Source organism: Oryzias melastigma, linkage group LG19, assembly GCF_002922805.2.
Source record: "Oryzias melastigma strain HK-1 linkage group LG19, ASM292280v2, whole genome shotgun sequence".
Taxonomy (NCBI): Eukaryota; Metazoa; Chordata; class Actinopteri; order Beloniformes; family Adrianichthyidae; genus Oryzias; species Oryzias melastigma.
In genome coordinates, this window is record NC_050530.1 from 20,364,697 (window position 1) to 20,388,000 (window position 23,304).

At 39.7% G+C, this 23,304-nt stretch overlaps 1 protein-coding gene across 1 annotated transcript in view; it reads left to right on the forward strand.

Annotated features, from left to right (window-relative positions):
* reep3b (receptor accessory protein 3b) overlaps positions 1-22,602 on the forward strand; it is a 25,015-nt gene extending 2,413 nt beyond the window's left edge. Inside the window, exons 2-8 of the mRNA XM_024298122.2 lie at positions 7,907-7,979; positions 10,212-10,288; positions 11,631-11,751; positions 11,850-11,963; positions 15,448-15,607; positions 21,099-21,232; positions 21,307-22,602. Coding sequence (XP_024153890.1) covers positions 7,907-7,979; positions 10,212-10,288; positions 11,631-11,751; positions 11,850-11,963; positions 15,448-15,607; positions 21,099-21,232; positions 21,307-21,396 — 769 coding nt within the window. The 3' untranslated portion in view covers positions 21,397-22,602. The remainder of the gene's footprint in view (positions 1-7,906; positions 7,980-10,211; positions 10,289-11,630; positions 11,752-11,849; positions 11,964-15,447; positions 15,608-21,098; positions 21,233-21,306) is intronic.
* Positions 22,603-23,304: the final 702 nt, after the last annotated feature.

Genomic DNA, 23,304 nt, shown 5'->3' on the forward strand with positions numbered 1-23,304 from the left:
GATTGATATCGTTTTTAATATCGTTATCGCACAAAATGAAAAAAGCGATATCGCAATATGAAAATTCCCATATCGCCCAGCCCTAGTTACAGCATATTTCCATCAACATAGACACATCACGTATATAAATAACCAAAATTAAGTCACTATCAGATTCAGAGAGTATACATCTTAGTACCTTTTTTAAGTCCTTATTTCCATTATATGAACTAAACAATAAATGCTTGAAACGGGAAGGGAAGAAGAAAAACTTATTTAAAACCTATTTAATCTCTTCTCCTCTATAATCTGCATAATTTAACAAATATAAAAATATTCTTCTTTCAGTTTTAGTAGGGATACCACTACTCTCTCTTTGTGTTTTAAAACCAAACCGTATGCTAAACAGTTAAACTAAATTGTGTGGAATGTATATCGTTATCGTTGGATCCTTAACTCTTTAACTACCCCAAAAAACCCAAACACCAAAAAATGTATTTTCTTCTGCTGCTTATTGATTTGGTATGGAGCCCCTAAAGGGATATCAAAGTCAAAAAAAGCAACTGAAGTAAAAAAAAGATTTTTTTTCTAAAAATACTTGGGAGCGCCATAGAAAAATTTGAAGTAAAAAAAAAAAAAAAATCTGGTTACTAACTAGAACTTGTTTATCTAAAAATTAAAGTAGTAAAAAAGTAACTGGTGCACACCAGACGGTAACTGTTTCTAAAAATAATTGAATAACAAAAAAAAAATCTGGTTACTAATTAATTCGAACCAGATAGTAACTAGTGCGCATCAATTAGTAACAAGAATTCTTTTTTTTCATCATCACTTGGGTCATTTGCAAATTCAATGTAAAGCACACATCTTAGCCATCATTAGCTTTAAACTAACTAAAAATAAAGACGTATCATGATCATAAGTTATTCAACTTTTAATGAGCCATGCAGCCTCTGTCCTTCATTAGTTTCTGGTATTAAAACAAGATTATATCAAATGATCTAAAACAAGGAACTATTTTTCACTAAAAATTAAGTTTTGGTCTCACTGACTCAAATATAACAAGTGTATTTTTTGGTGCTGAAACACTCTCAACTATGTTCAACTTTAGTTTACTACACTCTGACTCCATATAATATAAAGTAACGACTAATCGACTATTAAATTAGTCGTCAACTATTTTATTAGTCGATTAGTCGTCGATTAATCGACGAATCGCGGTAGCTCTACCTGTCAATCAGGTATAATGACCTCACCTCACCTGCATTCTTGGTTTGTTTTGTGTTTATCGGCCTAATTTGCTGTAAATAATTCAAGCATTATAAGGTCACCTAATGGACGAACCAGTCCTGTGTTTATACATAATAGAACTTTCTAATCTCCTGTCAGTAACGAGTATGAAAAAAAGGACAGAAATGAATTGATGAAGGGTTTTATATCTAAAATGAACGTCAGGGTTTTCACTGATCCCTAAAAATGTTCCTAAAGATTACTTCAGGTCTTTACAACTACGCTCAAACCTTTGTCTTTAAAATATAATAGGAGATATTCCAAGAAGTACACATTTCAAACTTCATATCCATTCTCCCAATCAGTTAACTTACACACAAGCTGACATGGACCTTTCCTGTAAAACTTCAGGCTGGGTTTGGCTAGAAATGTATAACAATGAAACCCTGTGAAAGTTCAGATCTAAAATCAGTGTTGCTGATTAGTGAGTTTTTAGCTCTCTGCTGTTTTCCTGTACGTTTCCTGTGTGAATTCCTGAATGTGTCATGGATTTCTGAGGAGGCTCCACATGTACCGCTGCCATGAACAGGCTGGGCCACTGTTTTGTCTCAAACTGTTTTTGTTTGAACACTTTTGGTATGTGTGCAGAGAAGCAGGTTTGAGGACGCTGAAGACTTATAACGCCTGTTTGTCTTTTATAAGTTTAAAAGCCAAATACTGGGAAGATTAAAGCAAAATCCAAAAAATCTAGTCCTAATTAATAACTAAATGAAAAAAATGGAACAATTTCTGTTCCTAAAGTAGATATTAGTAGGAATTATGTGAATACTTCTTAATTTTAATCATTTTGTTCTGTTTAAATATTAGGGCTGCCACAATTGGTCGTCTAATCGACCACTAATCACGTATTAAAATAGTAGATTAGTCGTTTAGCGCCAAAAAATGCACTTTTTTATATTTGAGTCAGTGAGACCAAAACTTTCTTTTGTCAAAAATAGTTCCTTGTTTCAGATTCCAAGCCTTAAATATATTCATGAGTTATATTTTCATCTTTTATAGTAATTTTCAAAAAAATTAGAGTTTACCTAATATTTTAGCAAGACGCTAACATTTTTTTGATTTAATTTGTTATCCACTGGGTATTTTTAGCTTCTTTTTTTTAGCAACATGCTAACGTTTTTGACTAATTTAGTTTACTGAGGAATTTTAGGCAATTTTGGAGTTTAGCTAGTTAAAAGCAAAGAGCTAGCTTTTTTTGGCTAATTTAAAATCTACTAACATTTTTTGGGCTAATTTGGAGTTTAGCTCATATTTAACCATCACAGAATATTTTTGCAAAATTGGCATGTATTAGGGATTTTTAAGTTATTTTACCACAAACATGTCTGAAATTTAGGCCAGCTTCAGCGCTCTTTCGTACATCTTTATCGACATTTTCAGTCTTTTAGCAAATGTAATATTTTGAAAATTGCTTTTGTTTCTTTTTTTATAGCAAATCCCTTCAGCAATTAAAGTAAATTGCATGATTTTTTACCAAAAAAACTTTAGTATCTTCAGCCACTACTTTAGCAGCAAAAAGCATTCACACCAGCATTATCGCAGGTAATGCAACTTTTCTAGTTTGTAGTTAGTTTAAAGCTGATGATGGTTTAGATGTTTTCTTTACACCTAATTTGCGTATGACCCGATTATTCGACTAATCTGAAAAAATAATCAGTGATTAGTTGAATATTAAAATAATCGTTTTTCCCTTTACTATTTAATATATTATAACACTTCTTGTTTGTGAGTACATATTTTAATAGTCTGGAGAAATAGATATTACATTTTGTTCAAAACTCATAACATTTCTGGACTGATTAACATACAGTGTTTTTAAATTATGTTTAAGATTGACACGTTTTTATTTTTGGTTCTCAACCCTTCCTTGTGGTGTTTATCGTACCAAACGTACCGTGGGTGCAGCGGTCGCCTCTGATGGTCTTAAACACCCTCACTAAGAATGCATCCTGGCTGTGAATGAAGGATCTCTGATCTATTAAGGTCACAGCGCTGCAAATCCACTGAGGAAGCCCCTTTGTACAGAGAAGTGCTCAGTTGACTCATCAGATTCTCTACTTCAGCTGCATAGTTGTGGATTACGTTCACCTTCTGCTTCATTTTACTACAAAAACATCTGCCTAGATTTCTAAGAGTAGAACGACACTTCTGGAGTAGATCAGAGCTGGGAGTGCTCATCTTTTCCTCACTGTGTAGACTCTGGGCTCACGTTTGACTTTATTTCAAGACGCATAGAAAAGGTTAAATATTCAGTGTAGCAGTAAGTCTACATATAAAAGGTGTGTGAATTTTTTTAAGTTTGGATTAGTTTTTTTGTCAGCTAGATTCAGCTAAGAACTATGGCGTTAAATTTCCTTCAAAAGTCCCCCACAAGGGTATATGAAACTCCGCATGAATGTCCCACATGCTCAGTTCTGCCTCTATGAGCGCTCCTGTAGTCCTACACGCTCATGGTGGCATTCCTGCGCGCTTAGCAAGTTTGTGCAAAATGGAAACCTGCATGTGATTGGCCACTTTCCTATCGCCTCCACCCCGTTACCATTGCTAAAGCAATACTGACGCCACAACTGGATCCATGTATCGTTCGTTTTTCAAAGTGAATTAAGCGAAATAAATAAAAATGACTATTTCATATAATTAGCATTTTCTAAACTATTAAAGAGAAACTGGTAAATTCTTTGTGTTCCCATAAGAGTATTAAATCAAAAACAGAACAAACAGACAAAGAACTTTTAAATTCAATATTTGAAGATTTCTGACACAAACTACTTCCGCTCCACCCATAATGAACGTTTTAATTCCTTTTCTAAGAGTTCCTCTTTTTGTGTTTTGTCCGCCCGGTGATTGAACACTTTTCTTATTTAATGAGTTTCACACATTCATTTTTTGTTTGCTTCATTTTCCTTTTTTTTTGAATGGGAACATCAAAAAAGATGCGAGAAGAGGTTTCACGAGCGCAGAGGAGTAGGGGAGCGTGCGTTGAGTCTGTCCTGCGCCCGTGGATCGTTCCTTGCGTACGCTGAGTTTGATATATGCTCATGGGAGACTTTTGGTGGAAATTTAACACCATAAAGAACCAAAGTGTGTCCTCTTGGTAGTGTTGATTCCAGCTGCTCTGGAAGATGTCCGCCAGAATGCTAAAGAGACAAAACCAGGCAGCCGTGTTTACACATTCTGATTTTAACTTGAGTCGAAGGGTTATAAAAGTCAGAAAAAACATTGACAAATAGCAATCAAATATATAATCGTTGAAATGAATTTAACGTATTAAATGTTTTTCTAGAAGATTCTACCGTATGAAATAGTAATGTGGGAACATCACGTTACACAACATACAAGTTGTAGGTTCCCTCCAACTCCCGTTTATGATTTCTCCATGAAGCCATTTTTCTAAGCGGTTCCATTTGCAGCAGCACTTCTTTCAACAATCCACCCTCTGTGTTTTTAGGGAGCAGTCCTGGAATCAAATTCCTATTCTGGAAGCTCAAACCAGATGCTGGGGGCTCCAGAACCATTCGGCTCACTGTACCCCTCCCTCTCTGTCTTTCTGTTTTCCCTCTCTTTCCTTGTTTTTTACTACTTTTTTCTCTCGCTTTTTTTTCTGGGTTCCATGTTCCCTGAATCCATCTGGTTCTTAGTGGTGTACAATGTCAGGAAACCAGGGAAATTGACCCAGAGCCTGGAGTCCGAGCCCCCTCTAAAAGCTTCGGGGCTATTTTCTCAGCTGCAGTCAGAGGTGGGAGGTGGGTGGGTGGGGAGTGCCGTATGAAAAAGAGGCCCTGCTTTTAAAACCAGAACCAGAACCTTTTTTACATAAATCCCAGCGTATGATGCTGGTGATCATAGTGTGTGCATATCAAGACATTAGACTGGATAAATCCTGTTAAGGAGTGACCGGTGGATATGCTGTTTGTCCTGCTACTGACGATTACTTTATCATGAGCTGTTATTCTTGTCATTTGTTTATCAAAATAGCAGCATCATAGTTTCTCAGTTTTAATGATGCAATATAAATCCAAATCGGAAGATGGATTTCATTTAAAAGTGCTGAGAACTAAAGATGCTAAAGCTCTGCAGGAAGTATTGGTGACGTATAAGAGAATAAATCCTTGAAGACCACCTCTGATGAATATCGTGTTTTTAACATGTCCTTTTGGCCTTTCTCTGATGATGGAAGACATTTATAAAGGAAATTAAGGATACAATTCCATTTTAGTTGTATTTCTTCCTTCAACTTGTTGAGAATAGCAGATGAAAAAATGACTGAAATAAATTCACTGGGCGGGCCTCAGCTCCCTGCTCCGCTCCATGCTGATGCTTCCACATGCAGACGAATGGATCCATGATCGTCTTTATTTTCCTCGTCTGAACTGGAATTCGGATAAAAACTGTACGACTGGATAGCTCCAATATTACCCACCATTTTTGTTGCACTTGTAACGTTAGGTTGAGGGTGTGAGGGGCTGTAAGCTAGTGGGAGAGAGTAGAAACAGAGCTTTCAGCAACAGTCCCACCTACAAGGTGAATTTCTAATGAACCCGTGTTGCTTCACAGAAACTATGTCCTAGAAAACAACAGTTTTTTTTATTTTTTTTTATTTTTGCTAAAAACAGCATAATCATAACTAAATGACCACTGGAAACCCTTTTTACAGTACAGTCCTTTAAACTTTTAGGACTGGATGAAAGCTTAATGTTAAAAAAGCTATTGAAAGTTGAGGGAAGCAAAAATAAAAGTTGCTACCTTAACTAATGCCTTTTTAGTTTGATTATTTAAGAGAGAACTCAAAGTCCACAGCAGCTTCTGAAACTGCAGATAAATAATCAAGTGTAGAAAAATAATATTGATTAAAACTAAATAAATGTTTGCTGTCTTTACAAGACCAAATATATAAAAAAACATTAATTTAATTATAAGGTTAATAAGTTCTTCTAATGCACAGGATGACCATATCCAGGGTGTCTTTATGATCCTCATTCTTGAGGCAGCTAGCCAGAATGCTATTGCAGTCACATTACCACAGAAACAAAGAACAGTCTTTGTCTTTAAATCATCTCTGAGAGGAGCAGACACTGCAGCACAAGGAATCAGTCTTTATGTGAAGCCCTTTAGGTCAAAGGGAAGGTCTTCATTTGAATGGATCAGTACAGAATAGCTAGGGATACATTTCAGTGATATTTCTCCACTGTCAGCAGCTGTTTTCTGTCTGCCTCAGCATTTTCTGTCTTTTGATCACATCTGCACCAGAATGCATAAAGCCATGAATATCAGAGATGAGCCCAGGAGGGATGTCTGTCAGGAAGCTAATCACCAGTGCTTGTGGAGACCTGCTGCTGCTGCTGAGGAGACTAGTGGTTGAGGGTTTCTAGATTCTGTGCAATATGGAGCTTTTGGGGCGGCCGTGGTGCAGCGGTAGGGTGGTCGACTCCTGATTTGAAGTTTGCAGGTTCGATTCCTGCCTTGCCCGCCCATGTGTCGAAGTGTCCTTGGGCAAGACACTAAACCCTAGGTTGCCTCTGGTAGAAAATTGGCACCAATGTTTGGCAGTGGAGCCACCACCAGTGTGTGAATGCGTGAATGGGTCTGTGATTGTAAAGGACTTTGGGCTTCAAAGAAGGTAGAAAAGCACAATAGAGTACAAGTAGACACCATCTTGTGTAACCCGCCCACATACACATCTTCCACATAACCCACCACGTGCTAGACATCATCTTAGGTTAAATACAGGATTACATGTTGCTAAACTATCCTGATGAAACACTGATGATCATCACAAATCAGTGTCTTTTTTTAAGCTTTTTATGGTTTGTTTTTTCCCAGAATCGGGAGTTATTTGGACTAATCTACTTTTTGAAGGCCAATTTATCAAAACTATGGAGTCATCTTCTTTAAAATAATTTATTGGATCTTGTTCAGACAAAAACAGCCTTTGTAGTAACTCTGTAATAATTCATCTGTACACAAATCCTAGTTTGTTCAGTTTAAATGATTGTGAAACTATTTTTGACAAACCAAACAAATAGGGTTTTACAGCCAAAAATTGACAAATCAACAACTAAACAAACTGGAGTCAAACAGACTAGTCAGTGAATTGAAATAGATTTAGTGACTAGGTTTAGATACTTTGGTGACTAATAACAGCATAGAAATCATGAGGTTCATGTTTTTAGATTTGTTTTTCTAACAAAGCTGTGTTGAATCAACGGCAGAAGCTTCAACACATGAACGTTTTTTAGATCAAGTGCTGTGTGAAATGGAAGAACAGAATTTAGTGCTGGTCTGGGTTCCTGTGGAAAACGGCAGCAACCAAATGGAATCAAATCTTGCATTATCCAAAACCACCGCTGAGCAGAAGATTACAGAGGAAACACTGAGTCACTGTCTTCAGTGCTTCCAGGACTCGTGGTCACTGCCCAACACGAAAGGCAAATCACAGCTTAGTGTGCACGCCTCAGCCTCCACCAAGTTTTTCTTGATGGTTGGTTTGGCGTGGACGCCAGAGTAAGAGACTTTTGAGGTGTTAAACTGCTTCTGGAGCTTCATGGTGATGTCAGTGAAAGGCACTGTTGTTTCCAGCAGCAAATGTTCAAGATGAGATGGAATGAAGAGGATGTTTCCATGTTCTCTCTGTTAACAGGCTGCTGTTTGGGACTCTGTATCCTGCATACTACTCCTACAAAGCCGTGAAGACCAAGAACGTCAAGGAATATGTAAGTTTCGAAGCAGAAACGCGTGTCACACAAACAGCAGCACAAACCATCTTCAGACTAAAACAGATGAGAACTCATTATTCTCTCCATACATGAATCATCAGGGAGGTCAAAACCATCTGACACAATAATTACGTCTGATTGAAAGAAAAAGAAAACTGATCATGTAGTCATAGATCAGATTTTGTTACACTGAGGACTCCAAAATGTCTAGAGACATTTTTTGTTTTTCGGCCCTAATTTCCGTGAAGGAGCTGGTTGGGAAACCAGAAAGTGAAAGTGCCTTAATGTTGGCTGCCTTCTAAACCCAGGGGTGTGATGGGAAAGTGCTCGTGGATATAGATTCGAGGGCTGGAACTTGTTTCGTGTTGGAGTTGGGTGATGCAACTCATGTCGGGGAGGCTGAAATCCTGCTCCTCTGAATTATACATGCTACACCAGTTATAGGCTTAAAACACGTCAGCTTCCAGATCCTTTTCATCTTCCTTCTCTACCATCTGACTTCTTACTTTCTAACTGATGGTGGGATCACTGGGGACCGGAGAGGAGCTGAATAAAACCACCTTGACACCATGATGTTGAATGAATGTTTGATCAGACTTCACCGTGCGGTTAACATGATCTGTGCTCAGAATATTCACTTGCCAAAACACTGTGTTTATGTGGAGTTACTTTTTCCATCTCAGGAACTAGCAGTGTGGATTAGAAATCATATTGGTCATGAAGTATTTATTTATGTAAAAACGTTAAAACAGTGTATGAAAGGTACAGAATGTTCCTAAAAACCAACTGGAAGACTAGTTATAAAGATCAGAGAAATCCCACATGGAATCTGTACCATTGTTTTAGTTGAGATCAGGAACTATAGATTAAGAAAATAAAATGTTACTTAGAAAAGCTCCTCGGTGAATTAAGTCCTATTCTTTGGAGGGTTTCTTTGCTGCCTTTAGGTGTGAGGTTGGAGTGGCCTCAGACAGGAGGGAGGTGGGAAAGAATGCTGAGGACAAACTGTAAAGGGGTTGAGCCCTGGACTGGTTTGAACTACAACCAGGACTTGCAGTCCCAGCACATTTTGTACCTGCTCAACTGGTTCTGACTCAACTGGTGAGGTGAAACAGCATTGATAATTCTAAGTGCTTCATGAGATGCCGCATTTTTCCCGCTGTTGGCTAACCCTGCTGCCGCCGAATAGACATTACTCTATAGACTGTTTTGTGTTCATTGTGATTTTGTTTTTGTTTGTTGGCTTGTATGTAAATATCCAACATGAAAATCTTCTAACATTTTCACCTTGGAGGTCATGGCTGCCCTGCCTTTTCAGAGAGGTCAGAGGTGGGACATCAGCTACTCTTCCTGTGGAGAGCTGGCTCTTTAACCCTTTAGCTCCAGTGTTGACATTCTCTCCAACTGTTGACACATCTAACGTAATTCTAGCTGATTCTGGAGAAAAGTGAGCTGCTTTTATGTTGATTGTGTAAATGATTGAAGAATTAAGGCGGGGGTGTCAAACTCAATCACACAAGCAGCCAAAACACACCTTAGGTCGCGGGCCGGACAGTCATTAATAACAGTAAAATAAAATGATCTGTAGGGCTGGATAGAATTACCTGGATGGCTGGATCTGGCCCCCGGGCCTTGACTTTGACACATGTGATTTAGGGTATGTCAGAGCGTGTCTTTTTTTAGTGTTTCGACGACATCTCCAGTGTTGGTTACCTGCTCATGGAGGAGTTGAGGTTGAACTGAGAACACTGAGGAGCAGAAGGACTGAGTCTGTACCTGAGCAGTAGCTTGTTTGTGTAACCGTTAATGAGCAGATTGAGGAGCACAAGGTTGGTTGACAAACCAGAACCATGCTAGGACACTGTACCACCAGCTGGTGTTGGTATTCAGACTCCTAACCCACCTCCCCCCTCCCACACCAAAAACACCTTGCTAGTGTGCTCAGTCTTGCAGCAGCAGGCGGGTCCAGCCCAGTCTGTTTCACCACATCCAGCTGCTTCCTGTGTTTTTGAGGAAGAGCGATGATGAGGAGGAGTGATGAGGAGCACAAGAGAAGATGTAAAAATGAAATTGTAACTTTATGGAGGCTTTGCAGTTGTTAAACTCTGGTTCTGCGTTGAAGCTAACCGATTCTCTACTGGGTTCTGTAATGTTTCTCTTCTATTAGGTTGTTGCTGGTAATACAGCTCAAGTGTTTGTTGTGTTGTCTGAGTGTGTTTTTGTGTGCAGGTGCGGTGGATGATGTACTGGATCGTGTTTGCCCTCTACACTGTTGTGGAGACCATCACTGACCTGACGCTGGCGTGGTAAGGTCCAACACGCTCACCTCACACACATTTGTAGGTCATGCTCTGCCGACCAACCAACGATCCAGGTGTTTCCTTATTGATCTCACTGCTGGATACAGCAGGATTGAAAGAGCAGGAGTTGGGATGGATTTCTGTAGATCTACAGCACATGTGTCAAAGCATCATGTGTTCAGCATCTTCAGCTATCGGCACTAGCATCTTCAGCGATCAAATTCAGCTCACAGCATTCACACTAGCAGTCCTCTTGTGTGATTGAGTTTGACACTCCTGGTCTACAGCTTTGACAGGTGGAGATTACTGAGTCAGGGTTTAGAGAATCGAACATTTGAGTGCAAATTTTAGCTGTAGTTCTTGCATTCTCTGGTTTCTTTGTGCATTATTTGCAGAATTAAACTTCTACCATTTTCCCCTAAAAGCTTGAATGTGACCTGTTGTCAAAAGAAGCTTAGAAACCAGAATCAACCCCTCTGACCTCTGCCCTTTACTGATACATGAAAGCTTTAAATGATGAAGCATGGCTCTTATCTTGACCTGATCTTGTTGGCTGTAATCAAATCTTCCTTCCATTCATGGTTGATCACTTTTGTGATCACTTATGATTGAATTTTGTAAACTTTATCGTCAGTTCTGTTTGAATCATTTACATTTTTATCTCTGGATTCCTTCTTTGTGACTTGACCCTCGGTAGTATATTAACACAGACACATGGAACAGTGATGGTGGAAATATGCTGACCGTGTAGTTTATTTAACAGCTGCAGGTGAAGCTGGCGTTTGCTGTGGACCAATCAGTACCTCTGATGTCAGTAACAGCATCTTCCACTGACGCCTGTCAGTAGAAGTTGTGCTCAGTGAGGTCATGAGACAGTCAGGGGTAGCTTCTCATGTTAGCATGACTGCACTCAGCTGTCCTGATGAAGAACACATCCTCCTCCTCCTCATGAGTGTGAGATGAGGACATTTACCTTCTGTTGTCATTCTGTGAACTCCCATGCTGTTAGTCTAGCCCCCCCTGCTGGGCTGGTGACAACATTGCCGGGAGGAAAACCCAACAGAATGTTAACAATTTAATTTAATCCGGGATATTCGGGTTGAAATGACTCAATAGCTTGTTAATTACAATCATCCCTATCAAAATGTGTGCAGTTCACTTCAGCTGCTAAACTTCATGTCAGAAATAAACACACTACAGAAATATTCATCCAAACTGGTAGATGCTGGTTCCAGATGTTCATGCGAGCTGTAGCCCGGCTCTTTCTATGGTTCCATGATTGGATATGGGTTTGGGGTATAAGCGTCTGTGGAGTCCTGTGAATAAATGTTCCTCCCTGTGTGTGCAGGTTCCCGCTGTACTATGAGCTGAAGATTGCGTTTGTGATTTGGCTGCTGTCCCCGTACACCAGAGGAGCGAGCCTCATCTACAGGAAGTGTCTGCACCCTCTGCTGTCCTCCAGAGAGCGGGTAAGACCGTCTGTCTGCTCTCAGACAGGACCACAGCTCTTTTCTGAAGGATGGAAGTCTCCCTGTTCTTAAGGCGCTCTGGTTTGTGTTCTTTCTAGGAAATCGATGACTACATTGTGCAGGCCAGAGAACGGAGTTATGAGACCATGGTGAACTTTGGCAAGCAGGGGCTGAGCATCGCAGCCACCGCTGCAGTCACTGCAGCCGTCAAGGCAAGTACTCCTGCAGCAGGTTGGAGCTTTGATCGACTTCTCAGACACAAACCATGACTGAAACCTACTGACGGTCCGGTCTGTCAGTGCAGAAGCTGTGCAGACTGGAAAACCTTATCTTCCTGCTGTCTGAACTTCGGATACACTTTCCACACTCACTACTTTTTTATTTTGGGATTTTTCTTTCAAACAAGACTTCTTCTCAACATTTGTCGCTGTAGTGCAGATGATTCCACTTGAAGTTTCTTGTGTTTTAGATTGACTTGGTTTTCAGATAAACTTGTTTGATGGTTTCGACCCTTTTCAAAGCGTGACGTCACTCATCGCCGGTCATGAGCAGAGTCTCTTCCGGCTCATATTGTTTAGAACGGCGAAGCTGACAGCTGAACGCTTTTAAAGCAATTTTACATAAATAATAAAATGTAAACTAACCAACTGTAACTGAAATGTATTTATTTATTTTATAAATATCCTACCTGGTTGTATTGGTTTCCTCCTCTTAGATCATTCATAAATCAGAGTACAAATGTCAGTAATCCTGTCTGCAGTCAGAACAGCAGCTCCACAAATTCCTCTGGAGGATATTAAACCAGTCGTGGATTATTTCTCTCTGACAACCAAGTTAAAGTTAGATGAAGGTTACAAGAACTTCATTGAATGTTGGTTGACGATTATGAAGGTAATTATGATTTTATTCTTTTAATCTGTGCTAATGCTAATGCTAGCGTTAGCTTTGGCTATGAGACGTGGAGCTGCAGAAGATCTTTTCTCACCAGTTAGACGTTTCCTAAATGTAGCCAACATTAATTTCTATCAGCTTCTGTGCAGATCGCACTGAAAATACGTACAAACAACATCGACCAAAATAGAACAGTTAGAATAATATCTGCTCAAATGAAAGGTTGATATTTTCAATAAAACATCCAATATTGGAGGATTATTCAAATCTGTGTTTAGATTAGTGAACGATCTAAGACAGGAAATGAAAGTACAGTTCAGCAGGACAATCAAAAAATGAATATTGTACTTTTTTTTTTTATTGGTATGGTTACCTTTTATTACTAATGTAAAATTGTGTCAAACAGAGTTCAGCTGTCAGTTTTGCCGTTCTAAATGCAAACGTTGGAAGTAACTTTTCACTTTTTCAGCCTTGTCGCCATTTTGTCTGACGTCACTGTGAAAAGGGTCTGTTGAGGGGATTGTGCTGTAAATAAACTGTATTGATATTTGGGAATATTTATCTGATCCTGTAATACAGGATCAGGTAATTATGCCTTTGCTCTTGTTGGTTTTCTTAATATGGTCACTCTTTGGTTCAGCGTGTTTCTGACAGATATCATTAGTCACTTTTCTCCAACATTATCCGGTCAATAGTCATCAGTGGTTTTGCTCGGGACCTTTGATCTCTCAGCATCACTGCAGTTACTCTGCTGGCCTTCAGTTCTTTTAAAATCATCTTCAAATATTTGGTCTTACTTTTAGAGCCCTACTTACTCAGGCATCACTTTATATTGCTGAGTTTATTGACTCCACAACTCCTCTGGTGCTCTTCGGTCCTCAGCTCTTCTTACCCTGGGCTCCCATGGCTAGTGTTACGGCTCCGATACGACCGCCAGAGTCTTTATGTAACTTTAAAAGTGTGAGAGGAACCTCCCTTCCATACAACCGTGTCCGACCTCTGCGATCTGGGCTCTCCAGCGCTCCAAATCCATTTCGTTGGGTTCAAATTTTCCCCGGAGCAGCACTTTGTGAAGTTGGACCTAAAGGCTGGTTTATACTTCCACGCGATTTGTAATGGCTCGTGTCGCAGTGGTCACACGGCCATCAGAGCAGAATTGCTTCAGTCTCATCAGAACACTACAGCTGCTGATGACATCACCCGCGGCTGAAATGTTACGCCCAGAGTGCAATCGCGGCCAAACAGCGTCATTTAACTTGAATTTATGTTGGCGATTAAGGTACGCGACTGTGCAGAAAACTTTCTTTTAACACGGAAAATGATGAAAACTTACTGAAGAAGTTAAGAAATACTGAACTTCACTCACAGAGACAGATAGAGAGTGGACAACTAGATAGAAAATATAGCAAGTTGCTGGAAAAATGTGTCTTCTTTCTCATATCTTACAGCACTAGAGAATGCAGTTTGTTCCTTTTTAATTACATTTTCTCGTCTTTGTATTCCTGCTTCTGTTTGGTCAATAAACTCATCACTTCCTCCTCTGTCTTTCATGTCTCTGTGCACTTGCAGATGCTGTAGAGTCTGAGCGGGATGCTGATCATGTTAAAAATAAACGCTGCACATGATCGCGTTGCTTAAAAAGTATAAACACCAGTCAGAAGTACATCACAGTTATAGGGGAGAGTTGTAATCAAATCCAGACAACATTAGTATGAATGAGACCGTGCGATTGTGGATGCGACACGAGTGATTACCAATCGCTTGGAAGTATAAACCAGCCTTAAATCATAATAAATGACCGGTTCTTACATAAACCTACGTTAGTTTTGTGAGGTCGACAGCCAGGCCTGTGGCTGCAGCCATCCCGTAGCCACAGGGAGTCCTCTGCTGCAGCTAGACCTCTCCCGCGTCACATCGGAGCTGTGAGGGTTGCCGTGGGATCCCGGGTTACCGGTTATTCCTCACATGCTTTGGATCCAAAGGGGAGTGGTGGTACCAAAGAAGGTTCCTGAACTCTGTGCCTCTGTCCTAATGCCCCACAGACCCAGCTGAGACTTTTAATGTGTTTGTTTATGTTCTAGGTAAAGGTGGAGTGTTTGAGGGGGTGGGGCTTGTTGCAGGTTTTTAGCATGGTCACAGAGGCTGTCTTCAGCTGAGTCTCTTCTGTCAGGAGACAAATAAAAACATGAAATGGTTTCAAACACAAGTGAGAGTCTGAGTGCACTTTGGCAGGAGTATCATTGAAAGTGTTTCTTCAGCTGTTGGATAATGTTTGTGTTGAAACACGGCTGAACTTCTGCCTGGCTCCTCCTCCATCATTTACACTTTGACCCCTCGGGTGACTGTCTTCTCCTGTCTGTGCTGCCATCTTTCTTCAGGGCTTGTGTGCTTCAGCAGGCTCCTCTGGGAGGTAAACTCAGTCTGTAGAAGCTGCATGAATACTTCCCCTCCTTTACATCTCCAACCACATCTACAAATTCATTTTGTTCATTTCAAACTTCCTGGTGTGATCACTTCATGTGTTGCTGTTCACTTATGTTTTTGTTTGAGGAACTTTTCCCTGTTTTACTGTTAGTTTTTTCTTAATGACTTCAGTATTTCATTAAGAAGCTTTGAGTCAGATTTTCTCCATTGTTCTGTAAAACATTTGGTGAAATGTCTCCACAGTGCATGATGATGATGCTCCTCATTACCCAGTTCATATCATCTGATCCGGTTTTATTTGACCCTGAGTGCAGCAGTGAACCTTTTTCTGTTGATCTTCTTGTTTGTTGGTGAGCTGTAATAGTTGTTGTTGTCGTGCAGGGCCAGGGCGCCATCACTGAAAAGCTGCGCAGCCTGAGCATGCACGACCTGACTCAGATCGGCCAGCAGGACGAGGGAGGAAACCAGCTGTACCAGTACAACTCACGCTCCGCCAACCCCGCCGTGAGGAGAGCGCAGAGCTCCGACCACGCGGCCGATGGTACGTACAAAGATGGAGGAAGGTCTGTCCAGCCCACAGAGCTCTGACACCACTCCTTCACACATTTGTAGTAGCTGACATGCAACATTTGTACGGGTTTGAATCATTCAATTAATAGAATCATACAATAAAAATGAGTCAACACAGATATACCAAACCCATTTCAGACATGAAGTTATACAATAATTAGAAAATAAAGACAAACAAACCCAGATGATTGAAGATGATGTCATCTACTTGACTGTAGTTATTCATAATCATAACTAGACTTGTTTGCATAGATTATACACACATGTCACATTAGATTCTGTAAATATAATGATTATCAGTTGAAGTCAAGTAGAGTTTCATTTGTTGCTTTAAAGGGAGTGGGAAAAAACAGCTTGTATAATTCCTCTGCTGTTATGGTTTTCTTCCATATATTATTTTTGAGCTTAGGTCAAACAGGATAAACATTTATGGAACACTAAAACTACAGTTTTACAACTTTAAAACATTTTAAAACTTTTTAACATAATTATGAACTAGATATAAGGCATCACCTGTGATGATGCTGGTGTGAATGCTGTAAGCTGAATTTGGCCGCTGAAGATGCTAGAGCTGATAGCTAAAAACACTGAAGCTGATAGCCAGCTAAAATATTAGCTAAATGGAAAATTTGTCTTAAAAAAAAGTTAGCCAAAAACAGCTAGTTTGCATGTAGCTAGACGATGTATTTGTGCTCTGAAATGCAGATTAATGTAGGATTTCAAGTTTACAAACTAAAATAAAACCGAAAGAGCCGCCGTACTTCCACCGGAAGTAAACACATCTTCTGTCGGTGAAGCTTCCGGTTTTCAAAGTAAAACTAGAGAGAGCTTTTTTCTGTTCAAAAACAGACTGAAGTTCCACTCATAGACATAACTTCTGAAAAAATGAATTAGCTTTAACATCGGAGCTTTAGCTCCAGTGTTTACATTCTTTTGGTTATGATAACACTTTAACATTTGACGTAATTAACGCACCTCCATCTTATTCTGAAGAAACAGCCTCGCGCTGCTGAAAGGATGATGTAATCAACGTGAATCAGCTGATTCTGCTGTGAAAAAAAGACTTTTTATAGGAGCTCTGCAGCAATATGTGATACTTAGAACGTAAAATATTGAAGAACTTTGAGGATAAAAAACTGTGTAGAACATTTTCAGGTTTTGCTGTTAAATGATCCAAAACAGCAGTGATTTTAAAGTTTAAAATGACAAAATTTCTTTCCATCTAAATCTTTGTGTTTTTTTTTATCAGTTTTGTTGATTCTGGTCTCCTGTTCTAAGTAAATGTATAAATGACGATTAAATACAAATAATTTCAGTTTTCATCTATCCAGTAAATAGACATAGACATAGCAGTAAACATTATAATAAAAAGTAAGAATCGTGGTTCGATTCGTGAATCAAATCGGATCGCCCCCTAAGCAATGATCCACAGTCCTATCCATTTCCAATACAGTCGTGTGACCACATCAACCAAAAAAGTCCACAGATTTTCAAATTAAGGGTATTGTGAAAAGTTTACTTGTTGCATCCAAACCATTGATGCAACAAGTAAGAGGTGTCAAACTCCTGGGCCTCGAGGGCCGGCCTCCTGCTGGTTCTCCAGAAATTCTGCCTTATGTTGGAGGCGGGGCCAGAGGGCACCACATGCTTTTACTGAGGGATCTGATTGGTCAGTTTATAACTTGAATAAGTTGAGATCAAGAAAAAAAGAGGATTATCAAGAAGACTTAGAAAAAGATACATAGATCAAGAATGGTTATTCTGGGTAACAGCTGTTAATTTCTCTCTAGAAGTCCAAGAGGTTTTGTCTTCTTGGAGCCAGCAGGTACTTCCTGTTTGGAGCACCAGAGGGGAGGAGTCACTCAGTCCAGTTTTCTAAAAACAATCAATGATCCAAACTGCACCATGACTGTTGTTGACTCCGCCCACTTCAGTTCCCAGAATGAAGCTGGACACAGTATCATAGGGGCTGAGTTGAGTCCACCCAGCTGCTAATTAAAAACACAAACTCCTCGGAGGATCGTCAGAACGCTTCTGGCTCGGGGTTCACATCCGTGGAGTGGAGTTGGACTTTCTGACATGGGAGGCAACCGAAGAACATTTTGTTCTTCATAAGGTTCTCTCTGAAGTCAGACATTACAAATGCAAACTGAATGTTTGCCAATCCACAGAGTCCAAAATATTAGCAAACTACACCCTTCTCTTTTGGAATTTCTTTCGTTGGTTTTGCATTTTAGTGGAAATGTTAGTCGTTTTAAAACACTTACAGCGGGCCCCCCAAATACCGGTCCAAGATTAGTTCTATATTCAAGCTTCCTTATTGGGGTCAATCAGGATCAGCTTAAAGTGAATGAAAAAACAGATTGAAAACGTGAAAAATAGACATTGTAGCTGAAAAAATTGAACATTTGAAAACAAGACATTGTAAATTAAAATAAAAAAGAAAAATAATACTTTGAAAATGTGAAAAAAAGAAACTGAAAACTGGAAATAAACCTTGAGAATTTGAAAAAAAGGAAATTTGTAAAAACATATTTTTTGAAAGTTTGAAAAAAGAACCTTGAAAACTTAAATAAAAAAACTATAAATGTAAAAATTAACAATTGAAAATGAATTTATCCCTTAGTACCAGCTGCTGTTTTTAATTTTCACCTTTCTTTTTTTAAACATGTAAAATTAGGTTCAGCTCGATAGTGAAAACTCTAAAATTAGAATGGAGACTTTAAATCAAGGACTGAAAGATAAGATGCAGAAAAGCAACAAAAAAGTTGAAATTGAAAAACAGCAGCTGTTACTAATTAATAAATTATTTTAATTGGTATTTTTACATTTATAGTTTTTTATTCAAGTTTTCTGTATTTTTTTCAAATTTACAATTTTTTTCTTTCAAATTTTCTTTTTTTTCATTTTCAGGATTTGTTTCAAGTTTCCATTTTTTTCAAATTTTTTTCAAACTTTCTTTTTTTTTTAATTTTCCGTTTTTCTTTTTCAGATACAATTTCTATTTTTCATGTTTTCAATCTGTTTTTTGTTGACTTTAAGCTGATCCTGATTTGACTCCGTACTCCTCCTCCAACTGTGTTGGATGCCTTTCTGCATCGGCTGTGAGAATATCCAGATTATGTACAACAAAGCTCATTAGAAGAAGAGCTTCCTTCATAATTGATGTTTGTAATCAGCGTGAGATGAGACGCTTTGGTGGAAGCTGCTCTCTTCTTCCAGTCTCTTTGTTCTCTGGCTGTTCAGTGGAGGCTCAGCAGCTGTGGAGCAGTGAGATGAGTTCCCCGCAGACAGACGGAGGATGAGATGAGCTGAGGATGCCGGTGGAATGTCAAACACACACTCTGGCTCTCTTCCATTGTCTCACGCTCACACAGACTAAGTACAGGGTAGCAGTGAAAGAGAAGCCAAAGATAAATGTCTGGCAGTCGGCTGGAGATGTAAGATGAATGTAGGTGAGGATGGTAGACCAGGTTTCCATGACGATGGGTTTTCTGATCCTTTCCTCCTGTTCTCGCTGCATTTGTGACGTCAGCCTTTCTGTGCTGGTGATGGACATCTAGCACTGAACTGATGCAACACATTTATCATAATCCAGAAGAAAATTAATACGTGGAGGCTGCTATGAAGTCTCATGTGCCTCCTGGAAACCCAGCAGCCTCCACGTATTAGCTTAAAATGATATTTGACATGTGTAACCTGCTGGCAGTCAGAGGAAATGCAGCTTTTTTTTGTTTCTTTAATCGGAGTGGTCAACATTAAACCAAAGGCAGAGCCTTAAACCTTCACTGAACCTGCTGCTCCTGCGGATTCATTGAACCATGAGGTCTAACAGGAAATTGGAGAGATTTGCCACAGAATACTGGAATCTGCTAGTACAGTAAATTACTCCTGGTTCCAAAAAAGAGTTGATATCATTGACAGCAGCCACGGTTCAGAGGCTGTTTTAGTGCAGCAGCACCAACACCGGCTCTCTGCTGCCCTCTGGTGGCCCTGCTGCACACTCCTTTGTTAACCACTACACTAGAAGGCACATGATCTAGGAAACCGTAGTATTTTATTTATTTATTTACCTGATTTAGTTTTTTAATTTCATTTTTTTGTTCATTATCGTGGCAAACATTGACATATTGTGGAATGTCAATGTTTCTGTATGTGCAATATTTGTCAATGAAGTAATAAAAAAAAAAGATCTTGAAAACCCGATTCACACCGTGGATGACATTGAAATGGATATGGAGCTGTTAAAAAGCTGAATCCATTTTAATTCACTATTCACAATAAATAAACTGGAACAAAGTTTGGTTATTAAAAATGTCATTATTATTAATATAAACTGAACATGGTAAATCTACAGAAGAGGGGTCAGAATCCAAAACACACCTTAGATCACGGGCCGAACAGGATAAACATTTATTGAACACTCTAAAACTACATTTTAAAAACCATAACTTTATAACATATTAATGCAATAAATATACAGCATGTGATAATGCTAGTGTGAATGCTGTAAGCTGAATTTCACCGTTGAAGATGCTAGTGCTGATAGCTGAAAATGCTGAAGCTGATAGCCAGCTAAAATATTAGTTAAATGTCATGTTAGCCTAAAAAACAAAACAAAAAGTCTTAAGTTAGCCAAAAAAGCTTATAGTGAAAAATTAGCAAAACTAAAAAAAAAAACAACAAAACAAAACTCACCTGAAAAAGCCTAAGCTACAGCTAGCTTGAAAATATTAGCCTAACTCCAAAACAGCCTAAAAACTATTAAGAAAAAAGCTTAAATTAGCCAAAACAGCTAGCATGAAGTTGAAAAAAATAGCTAAACAAAATAGCTCAAAAAATCTTAGTAAATGCCAAAATAGTCCATAAAGCTAGCAGAATGACCATTTTTAAAACTTTAAAACTGTAACTTTTTAACATAATTATGAATAATAAAAAGGCAGGAATATTATTCCAGAATAAATCAACTTAAACCTTAAATAACTTTCAATATTTTACTCTCCATTAAAATATGTTTTGTCAAAATTAAACAAGTTAGAAATACGTTTAAGATAACATCGGGACATTAATAACAATAAAATAAAATGATCTGGAGGGCCGGATCCGGCCCCCGGCCCTTGACTTGGACACATGTTCTACAGCTAATTAAAATCATGAAGTACCTGAGAGTTGACTGTAAGTCTCATTAAAGACACTGATAAAATGGTGTTTTAACATGTTCTTGTAGCATTTTTCTCATGCTCAAAATTCAGCTCCGCATGACATTTCTGAGGGGAAGAAATCCTCATTGTAATAATTGTGAGTCAGGAGCAGATCAAAATGTTTGGCTGTAAGCTAGCGGGAGATTGTGAACAAAGGGATGATGGGACATACCATCTTCTTAAAGAGGAGAAACTCTCTTTCCTCGTGTGACTGAAAGTGAACATCAACCGTCTTGTTTCTCTGCTGCTCTTGTTTGTCAGAGAGCTTCTATGATCAAGAGGAGAGATCTGACGAAGAGGCCGAGCCCACCTTCTCTGAAGACGAGGCCGTGAGTCAGAAAGGACTGAGGCGGTCGCAGAGCGTCAAGATGACCCGATCCAGAGCCCGCAAAGACGTGGGTGACGCAGCAGACTCCGCCCCTCAGCGCCTCCTCAGCCGCCTGCATTCACGCGTCTGTTCTGTCTGCAGGCTCGCTACGGTTCTCTGAAGATCAAGGGCAAGAAGAGGCCTGCTCTGAGCTCCGTTAACTACGGCATGGCGAGGGACACGCCCAGCTGAGCACGCCGCAGAGCTGGCAGCTGACTGGAGGACGGCTCCTCATCTTCTTCATCACCCTGCTCATCCAAAACCAGCAGCTCAGAGATGAACTCTGAGCCTTTATGGAAGTTTACCGTGTACATAACGTGTTCCACTTTTTTATCTGACATAGAAGTGTTCTCTGTGTCATCTTATAGTTTCGTCTTATTTGTTGTCATCTGAGGAGCTCATTGGCTGAACAGACTAGTGGGAGGAGCTGGTGTCGCTGCAGCTCCTTTACCATCTGACCTGTCAGCAAATACTTTTAAAGAACCAGTTTGTCCTTTTTTTATCCGCAGCATTCCTCCAACAATCTCAGAGCCGTGAGGTTGAATATGAAGCTTCAGACTTTGGGGTATTCTGTCATGAAATGTGCTGAAACACACAGAAGAGCTGCGCTGTTATGTGAACGTCTTCAGACGATCAGCCGCTTTCAGCAGGACTCCTCTGTCCAAACCAGTTCTGCCTTCGATGCTGATCAGTGCCTCACACTAACCGGGCCGGGTTTCAACAACGCCAGGCCTGAGCGGGACCGTTTGATCCGGAGCTGAGCCGGACCTCAGCAGAGTCAAACGGTCCCGTCTGAACACTATCTGAGTCCGCCGGAGCTGGACGATGAACCAAAGAGATGCAGAGCGGGTCTGAGAGGACCAGCTGCTCTCCTCACTAAAGAGACGCTCCCACTTCTGCTTTTCATCATGTATTGTTCCGTGTCCTGAACTGTTGTTTTCCTGCTGCGTGTCCTGGGATCATTGAGGATTTGCTTTTGTTTGATGTTCCTGTGTAAGCGTGTGATTTGCACAAACACTCGCGGGCCTCTTCCTCAGACGGGTCAGAACGATGATGGTGCACGTCAGTGACATCTTTTGGAAGGGGGCGTGTCTGTCTGAAGGGGCCCGTGAGGTTTTTATTTTAACGCTGTTGTCTCCTTTCATCTCATCAGAGCGTGTATTTATATCTGAGGACTGGGCTCATTAACCATACTAACAGAGAAAGCTGACTGATGGTCGTCATCCAGACCATTTCTGTTTTTACTGAGAGAATATCAAGTTAAGACTACTTGGATGATTCTCCTCCATCGATGTCTCTCCTGTGACTGACGAAACCAAAGCTGGACGCCCCGCCTGATGCTGGAGTTGTGTATGTTTGGGGGAGTGTGTTGTAATAAATGAAACCTACTGAAGCATTGCATTGTGGGTTCCTTCATGAGAACTTCTTGGTGCTCGTTGGACTGGATTTCTGCAGCAGAAACATCTGAGTTAACACCGGAGCTGCATTTATGTTCTCTGATCTACTGTGACGTTTTAATGTTTAACACGATCGACGTCATTCCAGCAGATTCTGAAGGAGAAAGAAACTCAACGATCGTGTTGAAAAGTTACAGTATGTTAAAGATTTTGTGTTGAAGCGTCACCGATGACGCCTCAGGTGTTAAAGGGTTAAGTGGATGATCTAAAGCTTTAAAAAATCATACGGAAAAAGGTTGAAATTGCACTAATTTTAAGACAAAGATATCAAAATTTAATACTTTTTAGTGCTTTTTAAGGTCTTATGTTCAAATTTAAGACCCCGCAGGAACCCGTCAGTTCAAGTGGAACCTCAAAGAAATGAGAACTCAACTGAGCTCAGTGTTTCTGGACAAGCAGCCGGTTTGAAGAAGTGTCAGACGATTCTGCCAGTCTCATTCTTACTTTTAATTTCAGTTTTTGTTGCCTAATTTTAAGCTCATTTGCTCCACAAATGCTTTAATATAATCTATTAAGACAGAAGTGTCAAACTAAACCGTAACTTTTTAACATAATTATGAACTAGATATATAGCATTACCTGTGATAATGCTAGTGTAAATGCTGTGAGCTGAATTTGGCCACTGAAGATGTTAGTGTTGATA